The 17,663-nt window shown below is 34.0% G+C and overlaps 1 protein-coding gene across 7 annotated transcripts in view; it reads left to right on the top strand.

Annotated features, from left to right (window-relative positions):
- LOC135846286 (uncharacterized) overlaps window positions 1-17,663 on the top strand; it is a 35,269-nt gene that overhangs the window by 8,475 nt on the left and 9,131 nt on the right. The window contains exons 5-12 of one of the 7 annotated variants that reach the window (XR_010558937.1): window positions 2,833-3,889; window positions 4,454-4,573; window positions 4,671-4,865; window positions 5,018-5,183; window positions 8,515-9,867; window positions 10,232-10,384; window positions 10,508-10,702; window positions 10,849-11,038. Coding sequence is in view for 5 of the 7 variants with exons in the window: in XM_065365283.1 (XP_065221355.1) it covers window positions 9,784-9,867; window positions 10,232-10,384; window positions 10,508-10,702; window positions 10,849-11,038; window positions 15,144-15,244 (723 nt within the window). In the remaining 2 variants the exon portion in view is untranslated. Of the gene's footprint in view, window positions 1-2,832; window positions 3,890-4,453; window positions 4,574-4,670; window positions 4,866-5,017; window positions 5,184-8,514; window positions 9,868-9,891; window positions 10,069-10,166; window positions 10,385-10,507; window positions 10,703-10,848; window positions 11,039-15,143; window positions 15,355-17,663 lie in introns of those variants that run through there. The other 6 variants (XM_065365284.1, XM_065365285.1, XM_065365286.1 and 3 more) reach the window with 6 other exon arrangements.

The following is a 17,663-nucleotide window of genomic DNA, read 5'->3' as shown; positions in this document are numbered from 1 at the left end:
GGGACCATTTCGCGACCCCGAAACCACCATTACATTTTTGAGATCGAATTGCAAAACCGATCCAGGGGTTCCCAAAGTTGTGAAAATTGAGCACCTCCGTTGTCATCTGTTTTGGCCAATTAATCCTAACCAAAAGGGGGTAGAGGGGCGCTTGTGGTCTCAAATAACTCGTATTGGATCACTCTTGAAATAGCTACCTATGACCGTTCTCATTTAGTGATACCCAACATTTCAGTGGTTCCCAAAATTGAATTTTTGTATTCCAAGTTTTTGAAGTCACGCATTCAAACGAATATTGTCAGTAAATGAATTTTGCAATCAAAAAATGTTTCAGATAAAAAATTTGCAAAATTTTATGACGATTTCAAAAATGTGTCATTTTTTTCCTTAGCATTGATAAGGACCGAGGCGAGGGGGTTGGAACGTCAAAAAACGTGATCTCACGTAGTTGCATCCAAACCTGAATTTGAATTTCTCAAGAGGTTTTACCGTTGAACAGTTCTCTTCAGTTGCACTTAAGATTATTGTTCTCTATACACGCCACCACAATCCACTCCCCCGCGCCTCACCCCCCTCGCTAGAGCTTCAATAACTACTAAAAGTGCCCTCTGAACCTGAAATAGCTTCACTTATGAGGTTTATGTAGCTAAAGTGTTGACTCTAATTAATGAAATTTACATATTTTCCGATGCACGTATCCACAATCAACCCTCACACCCCCACTTAAGCCTCCATAATCACTCGAAGTCCACTTTTGACCCCAAGATTGCATTTCACGCCAGAAATTGATAGAAAATATATACCAATGGCTACTATAGTGATTTAAAAGATATAACATTTTCGCGATATTTCTCGAAAGGGGACCATTTCTTGACCCCGAAACCACCATCACATTTTTGAGATCGAATTTGCAAAACTGATCCAGGGGTTCCCAAAGTTGTGAAAATTGATGTCCAGTGTGATTGTTTTTTGTAAACGTGAATTTCAATTTTCAGTTTTGGAGTTGCAGAATCCAGTTTGAAAAAAAAATTGAAATTGATTAAAAATTCTATTTTTAAAGACATCTCATCCATCTTTTATTTTTGAGGTAAAGTGAGTGGAATAAATTGTCACCAGTTCCACTGGAGCTTATTTTGTGAAGGAGTGCGTTGGAGGGACGCAGTGTAGCAGTTTTCCCAAAAGGAAAGTTCGAAAATATCGAAAAATTGCTATACAAAACTAAAAAAATGAAAGAATTAAAAAAAATAAATTCTAGTAACTTAAAAAAATTTTGAATTTATTTTAGGTCAAAATTATCCAAATACAAAATCTATAAAGTTTGCCACACTGAGAATTTTGAATTATGGAATATTATTACCGGAAGAGCAAAAAAAAGGTGACCAAAATTTTTCATTTCAAAAAGCTTATATGGATGTACTTCCAAAAATATTTTTTGGGTACTTGATTTTTTTCTCAAAACAGTGCCAGCCACCAGGCGGGGTTATGAAAATTGGGGAATTGCAACTTCAATTTACGATTTAGCGTCCCCTAAAGAAGGAAATACAAAAAATGCCTGATTGTCTTGTCACTATACATGTGTGACGCGGCATACAAAAAGGTTACCCCAAGCAAAAAAATCAAAAAAGTAGTTTTCGATAAAAATGCGTTTTAAGTGTTCTACTGTCAATTTTACATGAAAATAGCAAATGAAAAAAAATCCATTTTTTGGTCGGGGTAACCTTTTCGTATGCCGCGTCACATGTATATTTTTTTTCAGTTTTCAACCCCTAATCCTATCCTATAATTATCGTTTTTCTTTTTTAATTTTATTTCATAGAATAATTTTGTTGTAAAAATATTACAACTTTCAAGTTCAAAAATGTACTTTTATTGATAATGGAGCAGTAACAGAAGGAGGGGGAGATATCATAGCCAAGTGCATCGAGAGGTATCTTAAGTTCATTTGGAGTCAACACTTCAGCAACATAACCTCATAAGTGAAGCTATCTCAGGAAATGCACTTTTAGTAGTTATTGAAGCTCTAGCGAGGGGGGTGAGGCGCGGGGGAGTGGATTGTGGTGGCGTGTATCGAGAACAATAATCTTAAGTGCAACTGAAGAGAACAGTTCAACGGTAAAACCTCTTGAGAAATTCAAATTCAGGTTTGGATGCAACTTTGTGAGATCACGTTTTTTGACGTTCCAACCCCCTCACCTCAGCCCCTATCAATGCTAAGGAAAAAAATGACACATTTTTGAAATCGTCATAAAATTTTGCAAATTATTTTTTGATTGCAAAATTCATTTACTAACAATATTCGTTTGAATGCGTGACTTCAAAAACTTGGAATACAAAAATTCAATTTTGGGAACCACTGAAATGTTGGGTATCACTAAATGAGAACTGTCATAGGTAGCTATTTCAAGAGTGATCCAATACGAGTTATTTGAGACCACAAGCCCCCCTCTACCCCCTTTTGGTTAGGATTAATTGGCCAAACCAGATGACAACGGAGGTGCTCAATTTTCACAACTTTGGGAACCCCTGGATCGGTTTTGCAATTCGATCTCAAAAATGTAATGGTGGTTTCGGGGTCGGGAAATGGTCCCCTTTCGAAGGAATATCGCAAAAATTTTATATCTTTCCGATGCCACTCTTTTGCGATTTTGAAACGATACACCGACATGGTACCCCTACTAGGTGGGGAATGTTAAAACAAGAAATCAAGTTAAAATTCAAATTTCGTGTCTCCTCCCTCTGAAAAAATACTTTTTGGCAGAAGTTACGTGTTTTTCTCGGTAGATATTATTGTAGGTATGTACTTAGGTAAGTAAACATTTAATATTTTTACAGGCGTCTTTTACATCAAATTCATTGTCGTGCTGAGCTACTATTACAAGGAATGACAATCAAAATATCGGATAATGGACACTGAATACGCGACTTCTAATTGAAATCCAACCTATATCTCCAGTAACAACTGTACAAAAATATTCATGCTAAGATTAAATTATTTCTTAGTGTCAGTTGAAAAATTCTGTCAATATTTCAAATCAATTATTGAACGTTTTGAAAAAATACAACACAATCATTACTTGATCCTAACTTATTATTCATCTGCAAGAATCGATTTAAGTAAGGTACCAAACTAAATATAAACTTATACTCATAAAATGATAAAAATAATCCTTGCAGGTAAATCACTTTTAAGTATCATCAAGTTGTACATGTATAAGGATAAACAGACAGAGGCTCACTCATTAGCTCATATCCCACGCGAAAAAATACCAATGGTCTTTCTATTTTTTTGGGTACCACTCATGACGATTGGTATTTTCGACCATCTGAACAAATTCTCCCAAAAAATGTATGCGTCAATTTTTTTCCTTTTAAAACCGCTATTTGCCCGCTCTATAATATGTATTTTTTTTTTTTTTTCGTTTCCCATTATAGGTATTCCGTTCCGTTGAACCGAGCAGCGATTAATGAAAATTTCCCAGCATTCAAAAGTAAATGATAATACAAATTCTCAAAAAAAAAAAAAAAAAACTTTTACTTAATGTTAGGTTTGCCAAAAATAACAAAACAGTCATCTTATCAACTGCGGCTTTAGTCATTCGTTTAGAGTAGGGGAATTACGTAAATGTGATTACTGATTACAGCATCAGCACAATACGTCGCGTCGTATAAGAGCTTTTGCAAATTGTAGAAGATCATTAATGGAATCTCGAAACGTGCACCGCGTTACGTTAACTTCATTTGCGCGAGCTTTATTTCTGTCCGAATAATTTCGTAATTCTTGTCGTGATAACTAGAGACCGACCAGTTGAAGATGTTCAGGGTTGAGGAAGTTAAAATTCGTGATCTCGACTTGTCCATGAGACCTAGCGTCCTTATGGTTGCCGATATAGTAAGTCTCCTGGGGTCTTCATTTTTTATTTATTCATTTTTTAAAATTTCGTATTTTATGAAACTGACTTACAATTAGAAAAATTCAATTGTTTTAATTATTGTTAATAGCCCAATAATAAACTAAAAATACCTAAATATTGTAAAAATGTACCTATACGAGTATAAAAAAAAATTTCATCAAATCTATAGTTCTTTCTACTCGTATTTTACGGCGGTATTTTTTGGGTTCACGATTAAATATTACAAAATTGCATTGTTTTTTTTTTTTAATTTTCTGGATTTTTAGGAAGGTGATGTAATGTATTGTATACCTATCTGTGACCCGCTCTGACAAAATCGACCATTTCCACGAAAAAAAGTGTCCAAAATAATGACGTTTAAAATGAGTTTTATGGGTTGAGAGATCACATTTTTGAGAAAAAAACATTTTTTGAAATTTAGTCGAAATGGTCGATTTTGTCAGAGCGGGCCACAATTTCTATCTGAACATTTGCCTCATTTAAAAGCAGATACGTACCTACTTGAAGCGGGTTTTTAAAATTGAAAATGTGTTTCGTTCCAGATGTTTGGTGGATACTTTGAATATCTCGAATATCGTAGATATAATCAAAGCGTGCATGAAGGCATGTTCCTAATTGCTGGATGGAGTTTTTTAATAGCTGCTCTCTATGGTATAAAGAAGGTAGTTCTGAATTTTTATAAACACCTATGTAATTTAATAAAAATCTCATTCATTTTCTTATATACGGTTACCACTGCATTTCTATTTGCATATTAAGAATCAACCCCACATGCTGAAACCTTGCGTAGCAGTGAACCTGCTTTATATAGTGGGTTCTACAATAAAAATGTTACCAGTATTATCAAATCAGTCAGATCAATCAGTCTTTTGGGTGGGCCCATTCCTGGTTAATTCGGCATTTCCATTCATTAAGGCGAGTGCTACAGTCGTTGGTCTTTATGGCGCAATGAAGGTAGGTGATTCATTATTATTTTAATAGAAATACCTACCTACGTACCTACGTACCTACCTACCTACCTACCTACCTATTATTAAATGAATAAATATTTGTTTTTTCCCCTACGAGTACTAATGCATTTTTACTTTTATTTATTTTTTTAAAAGGAGAAACTCGCATTGCAGATACCTTACTTAGTGGTGGGAGTGCCGAGTTTGGTAGTTACTATACTCAGTACTATGATGCAAATTTTAAACGATGATGTTAACATAGTACTATTAAACCGCATTGTATTAACAGTCGCATTAGTCGTGATGCTCGTTTTTGCCGCCGGTACGTTCATTACATATTACGTACCTATAGACCTACCTACATTACCGATCTATTTGTATACCTACTTTAATAACTCATTCGATGTTTCGGCTCGATTTACGTAATGCGAAATACATATTTACAGGGATTTTTTTTCTCGAAACACGAACATATCAAAAAATAAACGATGATGCATCAAAGTAGTATAAAGTCATATCTCAAATTTTAGGTCAAATGATGTTCTTTTTCTTTTTATAACGTGTAGGGAAGTGTTTGACCATTACCATAACCGAGTATAATCATTAATACGAAGCAATTAGATCTTATTTTAATGACGGAGTACTTTAGACCTCGATGGTAGAAATTTTTATCGCGCAGATAAACCGTTGTGAAAAAATTGCCTGCTCATTTCTTTGAATAATATAGGTCTCTACATGATTTTTTTAATCAGTTATCTACCATGGATGTACCTAACAATAAGTATTTTTATATTCGAATTAATCACAACGCTTTTTTCACTTTTGCATCATTAATGATGACGTGATCATCAATTTTTTGTATTCAGAGGAGTGCTGAACCGGATACCCCCCTCCCCGCCTGAAAACGTTGGGAATTTTTGGGTAATTTGGGTGAGTTGGGAAATTTGGGAAAAGTTGGGAAGTTGAGTAGGTAGCGTGAGTTGGGAAAATCAAAAAATTACCAAGACCATTGATTTTTACTTCTTATTATAACTTTTTAAAACCTTTTCGCCTTCACTTCGCTCATAGTCGGAGGGGGGGGGGAGGCACATAAGGATCACCTGCACCCCCTGCCGATCCTCCGGGGCAACTTTTTTCTAAAAGGGGGAGTCCTGAGGAACATTTCTAGCCCTTGTCCTCGTGGCCCTACTTACAAAATAGCGGCCATTTTGATTGACAGGTCAGCCGAAATGGCAGATTTTGCGTTCCAACATAGGACTTGCATTTTTTAAACCGTACAAACGTAGATCGAAAGATCAGGCAAAAATTCATCACCTGTCAAAATTTCAAATGCTAAAGTGCCTTTTTCGATTTTTGGTGAATTTTTGAAAATCAAATTTACGCCAAAAATGAGGGGAAAAATTAAAATTTTACCAAATTAACCAAGAAAGCTGAAATTTGGGACATACTCTATTTTCGACATGCCAAATATATTGGAAACTGTTTCTCAACCCGTTTTGAGCAGCTCTGGAGCCTCCAGTAGATTTTTGAATATTGAAATTCCCACAAAATTTCATCAAACAGAATGATATGGAAAGCAAAATTCATCTTCGCAAACTAATTTCAATACGACATGAAGTCGACTAGTTTTGAAGCTTCTAGCTACTTTTTAAATTTAAATTTTCCAAAAAACTCAATATAACCTTTCAAAAAGTTGCTGAAGGCTCCAAAACCACTTGAAATCCACCTGCGGTTGGCTTCGTAGCGTACTGAAATTAGTTTGCAGATTAAATTTCGGCTTTCCAACTCCATTTCATAAAATGTTGCGAGAACTTCAAGTTTCAAAAATCTGGTGGAGACTCCCGTAATTTTCAAAAAGTCGCTGGAGGCTCCGAAATGACTTAAACTCACCACAAGTCGTCTTCCGAGGGTGTCAAACTTGGAGTGCGGAGAAAATTTCGGCTTTCCATCTCCATTTGATGAAATTTTGGAGAAATTTCAAGTTTCAAAAATCTACTGGAGGCTCCAGCGATTTTCAAAAAGTTGCTGGAGGCTCCAAAACGATTTCAAATCCACCTACTGTTGACTTCGTAGCGTATTGAAATCAGTTTGTAGAGTAAATTTAGGCTTTCCATCTCTGTTTGATGAAATTTTGTGGGAATTTCGAGTTTCAAAAATCTGCTGGAGGCTCCAGAACTGCGCAAAATGAGTTGAAACAGTTTCCGACCGATTTGGCATGTCGAAAATAGGGTATATCCCAAATTTCAGCTTTCTTGGTTAATTTGGTAAAATTTTGATTTTTCCCTCATTTTTGGCTGCATTTGATTTTCAAAAATTCACCAAAAATCGAAAAAGGCAGTTTAGCACTTGAAATTTTGACAGGTGATAAATTTTTGCCTGATCTTTCGATCTACGTTTGTACGGTTTAAAAAATTTGGTGCAAGTCCTATGTTGGAACGCAAAATCTGCCATTTCGGCTGACCTGTCAATCAAAATGGCCACCATTTTGTAAGTAGGGCCACTTTTTTTTGAGTACAACGGCTAGAAATGTTCCTCAGGACTTCCCCTTTAAGAAAAAAGTTGGCCCGGAGGATCGGCAGAGGATGCAGGTGATTCCCCCCCCCCTATAAGGTTAGATCTATTTCCGTTCTTCTGACCAAATTAAGAGTGTAGAAAAATCAACTTCTTCTATAAAAAAAAAAAAATGTAGTTTTACTTTTAAAGAATTGTGAATTTTCAAAAGCTTTTATTGCCATCGCTTTGGTCGCCCGTTCACCCTATGTAATTTTCTGAAAACTTTTTATTTGAAAATTTTGAATCCATTATGACAATTAACTTGATGCATAAAATGTGACGTTGATTCATATTTTAAATTGTCAGTTTTTCACAGCTTACGCCCTCGTTTCGCTCGGATAAATTTAAATTCTACTGCAACTCAATGAAAAAATTTTAATACTTAAACTTTTTATTCGACATTCTTGTTTCCAACTTTCCTTTTTAAAAAATGGTTCGAATTTAGAACTTTATCCTGCCAAGTATATAGTTGGAAAAATCTTGGTGTGGGAATTTTTTTATCTCAAGAAATCGCCCATGTAGGTGCCTACATATCGGGAAAAAACATGCTCAAGTTTCATTGATTTTATAGAATTATTTTCAAACCGCAGGGGAGATATCGGAGATTGTGATTGTCGCCAATTTTGGGAGCACTCCTCGAAGACCTATAAGCGAATTACCGCACCCTTGAAGGAAGCAAATACCAGCTAATCAATTGCTCAAAACCCATTTCAAGAAAATCAAAATTCAAGTACAAGGCAACCTTTATAGCTCGTTCATTCCGATCGAGCTGAAATTAGGCTCACTGAAACAGCAAGTCACCTAACTCAGAACTAAAGCAGCTACCGAAAATTCTTTTCGATGTTGCAAAATGTTGGAAACAGCCTACATCTCCTGTAGTGGGAGGGGGGGGGGGGTTTGGAAGGGCCAAAACAAAAAAAATCAAGTTGAAATTCAAATGTCGTGTCCCACTCTTTCTTCCTTCAAAAAATTATTTTTGGCGTAAGTGTTTTTCTCTGAAAAATATTTGTATATGCATCTCTTAGATTACTCAAGAGTAGCTTACCTACTTATTTACGAAGATAGGTACCTACTTAATTAAACATTCGATATTTTTACAGGCATCGGTTACTTCAAGTTCATTGTCACGCTGAAGTATTTCAAGGAATGCAAATTAAAATACCTATCGGATTTTGGAAGATGAATTCACGACTTCGACTTGAACTCCATCCTAGATCTTCAATATGTTTTAATACCTTCTTCAAGTTACTTGTATTGAATTATTTGCATTTTGATTATAGTACCTACATCCATTTATACATACCTACAATTGAAAAAAATAAGATTTCGTCAAAGAAATGTACTTATACGACTGTACAAAAATATTTATTTTTAGATTTTGTGTAAAGTACAATAATGTGAAAAAATTAATTTGAAGTGCATAGATAATTTATTTTTTATACTGTTGTATGTAATAAACATCGAAGATGTTAAAAATTCCAAAGGTGGAAAGTTGTTGCGGCTTGAGAACTCACGCCTTGACAATGTTAACAATGTTTCATGCATTTATTTTTTCATTTTTTTCCAGATTTCACTAAAATTTCATTAAATTTCAATGCTTTTTAAAAAATATGTAACATTTTTGTACTTATTTTCACCTTTTTTTTTTTTTTTTGCCAAACTTCAGTATAAAATTACACTAGTTTTTGGTGAGTTACCATCTACGGTGATTTTAATGCTTCCAGTTGTGTGTAAAAGCCCGAGGGATGCGAGGCAGAAGCTTTTGATAATTCATATTTACTGAGAAGTAAAGTATCATATTATTTACGATGTGTGGAGCCAATTTTTCTACTCTCTTAATTAGATCAGAAGAACGGAAATCAATTTGACAATTTTAATTTTGTGGATTGGTAGGAAGTGGTTTGAACCACTTTTTAAAAAGTGAAGTCAGAAACACAAATATCGAATAAAAAACTTATTTGAATTTTTTTCATTGATTGTATGTTATGGGAATTTATCGAGTTGTTTTTTACATCTGTGAAATGTTTTTAAAAAATTCGCAGTAGAATCCACATCTGTGCGAGCGAAGCGAGGACCAAGGCGTAGAAAAAATTGACAATTTGAAACACTCGTATAAACGCGACCATAATCATTGTTTAGAGTGGGGGAATTACGTCGTACGATACAATGTGATTACTTGGAGCAAATTTCACTCTATAAGTACCTAACAGCATCTGCACATTAAGTAGTTATTATGTATAACAGCTATTGCAAATTGTAAGATAGCAGATCATTATTATTATGAAATGATATCGAAACGTGCACCGTGTTTTACGTTACTTTATTTTGTATTCGAGTTCAATTTCTTTCCGAATTATTTTTAATTGAAGATGTTGAGGATTCAGAAAGTAAAATTTTGCGGTTTCGAGTGTTCTTTGAGAACTGGCACGTTGATCGTTTTGACTATTGATTTGGTAAGTCTCGTGCTCGTGTGGTCTTTATTTTTTATTTTTTTTAAAGTTCGTGTTTTATTAACTTAACGTAGAAAAATTGAATCGTGGCCAATGATAAACTATTAAATGGTGTAAAAATATACCTACCTACGAGTACGTAAAATTTCGATGAAATTGGCAAAATTTTTTTATTCGTACTCGTATTTTACGGAGGTGTCGGAGGTACATATTTTTCGACCCTGACTGGTTCACAAATAAAGATACAAAGTTGCTGTTTTACACATTTCGTCAACTTTGTTTTTAATTTTCTCTATTTTTAGGAAGGCGATGCATCTATACGTATCTAAACACGAAATTTTAAAATTGAAAATGTATTTCGCGCCAGGTTTTCAGAGAACGTCGTGATTATCTTGAATATCTTAAAAACCAGTTTCAACATCGTTATGAATATCATCAAAACTCGTATAGTTCAATTTCTGGAATCGTCTTCTTAATTGCTGGATGCTCTTTAATCGCTGCTTTCTGCGGTGCACTGAAGGTAATTCTGAATTTTTAAATAAAAATATATGTATAAGCGTACATAGGTAAGCACTTACCTACGTAATTTAATGAAATTCTCATTCGTTTTCTAACGAGTACAAATTTCTTTTTATTTATTAAGAATCAATCCTTATTGCTGATACCTTACGTAGTCGTGAAGCTGTATTATGAAGTATGTTGGAAAATCCTAATGCTACCGACATATTCAAAAATATTAGATGAATCAGTCTCTTGTGCGAACCTATTCCTGTTTATTCAGGCTTTTTCATTCATTGAGTGGAGTGTTACAGTCCTTGGTCTTTATGGTATAACGAAGGTAGGTAATTCGTAATCATTTTAATACAAATAGGTACCTAAGTACTACTTATTATTAAGTAAATAAATATGCATCTACCATTCATTTCTTCTTTTACGAGTAGATACCAATGCATTTTAATTTTTTTTTTTTTTTTTTTTTTTTAGAAGAAACCCGCATTGCAGATACCTTACTTAGTGGTGGAGATGCTGAATTCGATATTTTGTATACTCGCAATTTTTGTTATACCAATTGTCCTGTATACAAGTGAAGATTTTATACTACTTCTCCAATTACATGAGCGCATCTCAGGTCCCGTCTTGATAGAGAATGATATTGTAAACGGCATTCTCTTCGGTATGTTCAAAACATATTACCAATCTATATCTACGTGATTATTTACCTACTTACTTTTCCGTCTACTTATTACAGCATAAAATGTAAAACTATAGTATGTACCTAAGCAGAATATTATCGTTCGTTTTATTAGGGCGGATCTCATAAAAAAATGACAGGAAAGTCACTCAAAACAATTTGACTTCGGAAGTGCCTCTCCAGAGTAGATAAGGGTTCTCAAAGAGAAGGCATTGTCGAAAAAATTGTACCTACTTATTTTTTTTTTTAGCACTTCCCTTACTCAACCTGTTTTGGTTCGAGATTTAGTGTCGACCATATAGCCACTGTCGCCAATTTTGGAACACGTAATGATTAAAAAATGTCGGTATAACACTATGCGTTTTAAAAAATTTCCCCAGTTTTCAGAAATAATATCATTCGATGTTTTGGCTCGATTACTTAATTAGAAATACTTGGGTGGATTTTTTTTTTCAAAACACGAATTTACCAGAAAAATAAACAATAATGTTTCGGAATAGGTACGAAGCAATTAGCTCTTACATATTTTAATTACCGGAGTACTTCAGACCTCGATGCTATAAATTTTTGCAATGAAATTATTATCGCGTAGATAAGCATTCGTGAAAAAGTTCTCCGGATGTAGCGTTTTTCACCTTTATCGCACATTTTTAATCAGTTATGTGGGTAGATAAACATTTCACAGCACGAACACTTTATTCACGAAAAGTATTAAAAAATTAAAATTCATACTGTGAGACGCGTTTCGGTCATCGCAGCGACTATTATCAATTTTTTTAATATTTTTCGTGAATAAATGTTCGCGCTGTAAAAAGCGTACCTATTTCTTGAAGGGGACATCCTAAGGAACATTTTAAAGCAAACTTGCCCAAAAAAATGGCCTTACTTAGAAAATGGCGGCCATTTTGATTGACAGGTCAGCCGAAATAGCAGATTTTGCGTTTCAACATAGGACTTGCACGAAATTTTTCAAACTTTACAAAGTTAGATCGAAAGATCATGCAAAAATTCATCATCTGTCAAAATTTCAAGTGCTGAAGTGCGTTTTTTGATTTTTGGTGAATTTTTGAAAATCGAATTTAGGCCAAAAATGAGGGAAAAAATAATCGGAAGTTTACAAAATTGACTAAGAAAGCTAAAATTTGGGGTATACCCTATTTTCGACATGCCAAATCGATTGGAAACGGGTTTAACCCGTTTTCAGCAGTTCTGGAGCCTCCAGCAGATTTTTAAAACTCAAAATTCTCATAAAATTCCATCAAATTGGAGTTGTAAACCTGAAATTTACTCTACACTCCAACTTTAACATCTTCTGCAGACGACTTCAGGTGTGTTCAAGTCATTTTAGGGCCTCCAGCGACTTTTTTGAAAATTACTGGAGCCTCCAGCAGATTTTTAAAACTTTAAATTTTCACAAAATTTCATCAAATGGAGATGGAAAGCTAAAATTTACTCTACACTCCAATTTCAACATCCTCTGAAGATGACTTCTGGTGGGTTCAAGTCATTTTAGAGCCTCCATCGACTTTTTTAAAAATTACTGGAGCCTCCAGTAGATTTTTGAAACTTTAAATTTTCACAAAATTTCATCAAATTGGAGTTGTAAAGCTGAAATTTATTCTAAAAACTAATTTCAATGCGCTACGAAGTACTGCAGGTGAATTTCAAGTCGTTTTGGAGTCTCCAGCGGCATTTTGAAAATTCCTGAAGCCTCCAGCAGATTTTTGAAAGTCGAAATTCCCACAGAATTTCATCAAATGGAGATGGAAAGCAGAAATTTACTCTACACTCCAATTTTAACATCCTCTGAAGATGACTTCAAGGTTCAAGTCATTTTAGGGCCTCCAGCAACTTTTTTGAAAATTACTGGAGCCTCCAGTAGATTTTTGAAACTTTAAATTTTCACAAAATTTCATCAAATTGGAGTTGTAAAGCTGAAATTTATTCTAAAAACTAATTTCAATGCACTACGAAGTACTGCAGGTGAATTTCAAGTCGTTTTGGAGTCTCCAGCGGCATTTTGAAAATTACTGGAGCCTCCAGCAGATTTTTGAAACTTTAAATTTTCACAAAATTTCATCAAATGGAGATGGAAAGCTAAAAGTTACTCTACACTCCAATTTTAACATCCTCTGAAGATGACTTCAGGTGGGTTCAAGTCATCTTAGAGCCTCCATCGACTTTTTTGAAAATTACTGGAGTCTCCAGTAGATTTTTGAAACTTGAAATTTCCCCAACATTAATTTATCAAATGGAGTTGGCAAGCTGAAATTTACTTCGCACACTACATGGTGGGTTCAAATGGTTTGAAGCTTCCAGCTACTTTTAGGAAATTTCAATTTTCCAAAAAAACGCCATACAACCTATCAAAAAGTCGCTGGAGACTCCAAAACGACATGAAATCCACCAGCAGGCAACTTCGTAGCGTATTGAAATTAGTGTGCAGAATGAATTTCGACTCTTCATCTCAGTTTGATGGAATTTTGCGGGAATTTCGAGTTTCAAAAATCTACTGGAGGCTCTAGTAATTTTCAAAAAAGTCGCTGGAGGCTCTAAAATGACTTGAACTTACCTAAAGTCGGCTTCAGAGGGTGTTAAAATTGTAGTGTAGAGTAAATTTCAGCTTTCCATCTCCATTTGATGAAATTTTGTGAAAATTTAAAGTTTCAAAAATCTGTTGGAGGCTTCCGGAATTTTCAAAAAGTCGCTGGAGGCTCCAAAACGACTTGAAATTCACCTGCAGTGCTTCGTAGCGCATTGAAATTAGTTTGCAGAATAAATTTCAGCTTTCCAACTCTATTTTAATGATATTTTGTGGGAATTTCGGGTTCAGAAAATCTGCTGGAGGCTCCAGAACTGCTCAAAACAGGTTAAAACCGTTTCCAATCGATTTGGCATGTCGAAAATAGGGTATATCCCAAATTTCAGCTTTTTTGGTCAATTTGGTAAAATTTCAATTTTTCCCCTCATTTTTGGCCTAAATTGGATTTTCAAAAATTCACCAAAAATCGAAAAACGCACTTTAGCACTTGAAATTTTGACAGATGATGAATTTTTGCATGATCTTTCGATCTATCTTTGTAAAGTTTGAAAAATTTCGTGCAAGTCCTATGTTGAAACGCAAAATCTGCGATTTCGGCTGACCTGTCAATCAAAATGGCCGCCATTTTGTAAGTAAGGCCAACTTTTTTTTGAGCAAGTTTGCTTTAAAATTTTTTTATTAAAAAATAATAAATGTATAATTTTTTTAATCAGTTATCTACCATGAATGATCATTTTTGCATCACTAATGACGTGATCATCAATTCTTTATACTTACTAAAGATGTGATAAGAGCTGTTACATTTTTACGACTTTTCCAAAAACATTGTCTATTTACACACAAGAAAATGCAGCGACTCAATCACGTAAAGTCCAATTAAGGAAAATCGTTCAATATTTTGTAGAATATAAAGCACTTGAAATTAAAAATTCGAAACCCCAGTATTCAACAAATGCGGAAATGAAAATCATTCTTAAAAAAAAAACAATTCACGTTTCCATTCCCACTTTTTTTAAAAGTTTAATCGTTGATGTTCTCTAAAAATAATTATGTGAGAAAAACTGTCAACGGTCCCACAAAAAAATATTAAACATAAATCTTTAGGCACTTACCTTGGCAGAATCTCAAATGCTACCCTTTGGAATTGCATCATTTTTCCTTAGAACACATACAATACAACACTATATGTTCTAAGCATTTTTCCAAACACAGGCTGGGTAGCCACAGGAGCGAAAAAATTACGATTTTTTTCTAAAATGTCTCCTCTTTAAACAATTGAACATCCGTATCTTCTCTGGTCCTGGAAGGGTCAAAACAAGAAACCAAGTTGAAATTCAAATTTCCTGTCCCCCTCCCTCCCAAAAAAAATACTTTTTGACATTAGTGTTTTTCTCAGAAAAATAATATAACGTGTCGTAAACTGCAGAGTATTTTCAAGCCTTTGGTAAATTGAAATTGATTAGATTACCATAAGAGTGTAGCTTACCCTACTTACTATTTACGTAGATACATAAATAATTAATTAAACATTCGATATTTTCACAGGCATCTTTTACGTCAAATTCAATATCGTGCTGAGCTATTACAAGGAATACCGATCGGAATATCGGATTCTGGACACAGAATTCACGATTTCAAAATATTGAAATCCATCCTAGATCTTCAGTACTTACATTTTTTTTAAAGATATGCGAGTTGTACAATTGTTTTTTTTACTCACTTTTGTGAAAATATACGTCGACCAGACAAGAAAAAACTGGATTTTTTTTGGGGGGGAGAGAGGAGGGCGGAGTGAAGTGGGGAAGGGGGCAGGGTGTTGACTGAAAGTTTACCGACTGGTACCAATGAGAAAAAAATACCAATTTTGCCAAATAAAGTGACGAGTTTTTAAGATGAAATACAAATAAAAGATGAAATGACAATTTTATCATTTGATATAAAATACTTTACATTAAGTTGAGTTCATTAAAAAATTGTTATTTTCATTTTAGAATATTTTATGGTTGTTTCAAACTGGGATTCTTCTAAAGATTACAGATAAAAGTTTGTCTCAGCAAAGCAAGGACAAAGCCGTTTAAAAATTCGGGTTTCGAGAGGTAAAAATAATGTTTGAAAAAATTTGTTTATTTCTTTTGATTCAAAATTTTAGAATTTGAATGATGAGTTTTTAAAAATTTTAATCTTGAAAATGAAAAGTAAACAGACCCGAGTGAAGCGAGGGCAGGGCTCGTACTCAATTCCCCCTTCCAAAGTAATTTTGTAACTGAAAAAGCTCGAAGAAGTAAGTAACCAAAAAGTGATTGAAAAGTAACCAAAGAAATGACAAACTGCGAACATTTTAATACAGAAAAAATTCATTAAAAAAAACAGAATAAGTATGACGAATTGAAATGTATTTAATTTTCAAAAAATTATCTCCAAACTTTTTGATGAAAAATCGAGGCTTTATATCAATTTTTTGGCAGTTTCTGACGAAAATCGCAATTCTTGAAAAAATAAAACGAGGCTGACAATTTTAACAAAAGGAATGGTTTTCTGACAGTTTCTGGCAGAAAAGCGAGACATCGCTGGAATAAGCGAGGAATTTTTTACAATTCTTGGCAAACAGCAGAATTTTGACAATTTCAGCAAAAAGAACTTTGTGAGAATTTGACAAATAGAGGTACCTATAAGTTAGGTACCTACTTATGGAAATTTTTAGTATACCTAAGCCGAGTTCTTTAATAATTTTGAAAAGAAAAAATTGAAAGCAAAAATCTGATAATTTTAGTAAAAATCAGAAATTTTTGAGAATTTTGACAATTTTTAACCAAAAGCAAGACTCACTATCTTTGGGGAAAAGCACAAATTTTTGGCAATTATTAGCAAAGAAAATGATACTTTCTTGCAATCTTCGTTAAAAATGGTAGATATTTTTTGGTCATTAATATTTTTTTTAAAAAGCCGGATTTTTAGGCCATTTTTAGGAAGGAGGATGGATAGGTAGGCCTATACTTCTTGAATTTTTTTGCGAAAAAGTGGAAATTTTTGGTAAGAAACGAGGCTGTTTGGAAATTTTGACGAAGTAACTTTAGTGACTCAAGTACGAGTTCTGAGAGAGAGCAAAATCTTGTTTCGAGAAGTGAAGTTTTTTTCAGGTAAAAAAAAGCGTTTTTGACTCAACATTTCTTAAAAAATTTGAATATCTACTTATGATATATTTTTTTAGAACTCAATTTGATAAAAAATACACACAGGAATTCAAACGGAGCGACGGCAAAATCTTTCAAAAATTCGTATTTTGAGAGATAAAAAAATAATGTTTTTTCAATTGATGAGTCTACCTATTTTTTGACTTTACAATTTTAAAATTTGAATATTGAATAATTAAAAATTTCAGTTACGAAATAAAAGAAAAGTTGAGAGGCCGGAGGGAAGCGAAAGCGAAGGCAAAAGTTTGCAAAAATTCATGTTAAAAGAGACTTACAATAGTACATTTTTGGTCTTAACACGGGACCCTTGGCGATCGCCAGTCAGCATCATAGGCCAGTCCGCCATTGGTCATTCAAGGCTAATAGATTTCTCAGAAAAACCACATCGATCGCGAAATAGTAAAAGCATGGGGAAATACGTAGGTATGTGATTACTGATCACATACTTGGAAAAAAGTTCACTCTATAATAGTTTCTGCATAATAAGTGCAGATAAACGCTATTGCAAATTGTAGGTAGCAGATCATTATTACCTACTTGTATGAAATCTCGAAGCGTGCACCTCGTTATGCCACCTTTACTTGTGCGAGCTTTATTTCTGTCTGAATAATTTCGTATCTCCTATCGTGATACTTATACCAGTTTAAGATGTCGAGGATTCAGAAATTAAAATGTTGCTGCTTCGATTGTTCCTCGAGAACTGGAACGTTGATCGTATTGACTATCGATTTGGTAAGTCTCGTGAAGTCTTTATTGTTTATTTATTTATTTTTTTAAATTTCTTATTTTTTTGAACTTGAGGTAGAAAAATTTCATTGTTTCAAGTAGGTAGGTATAGGTAATAGACCGATGGTAAACTAAAGTAAAAATTTTG

This window comes from Planococcus citri, chromosome 5 (genome assembly GCF_950023065.1).
Source record: "Planococcus citri chromosome 5, ihPlaCitr1.1, whole genome shotgun sequence".
NCBI classification, from domain to species: domain Eukaryota; kingdom Metazoa; phylum Arthropoda; class Insecta; order Hemiptera; family Pseudococcidae; genus Planococcus; species Planococcus citri.
This window is presented reverse-complemented; position numbering and strand designations above follow the sequence as displayed.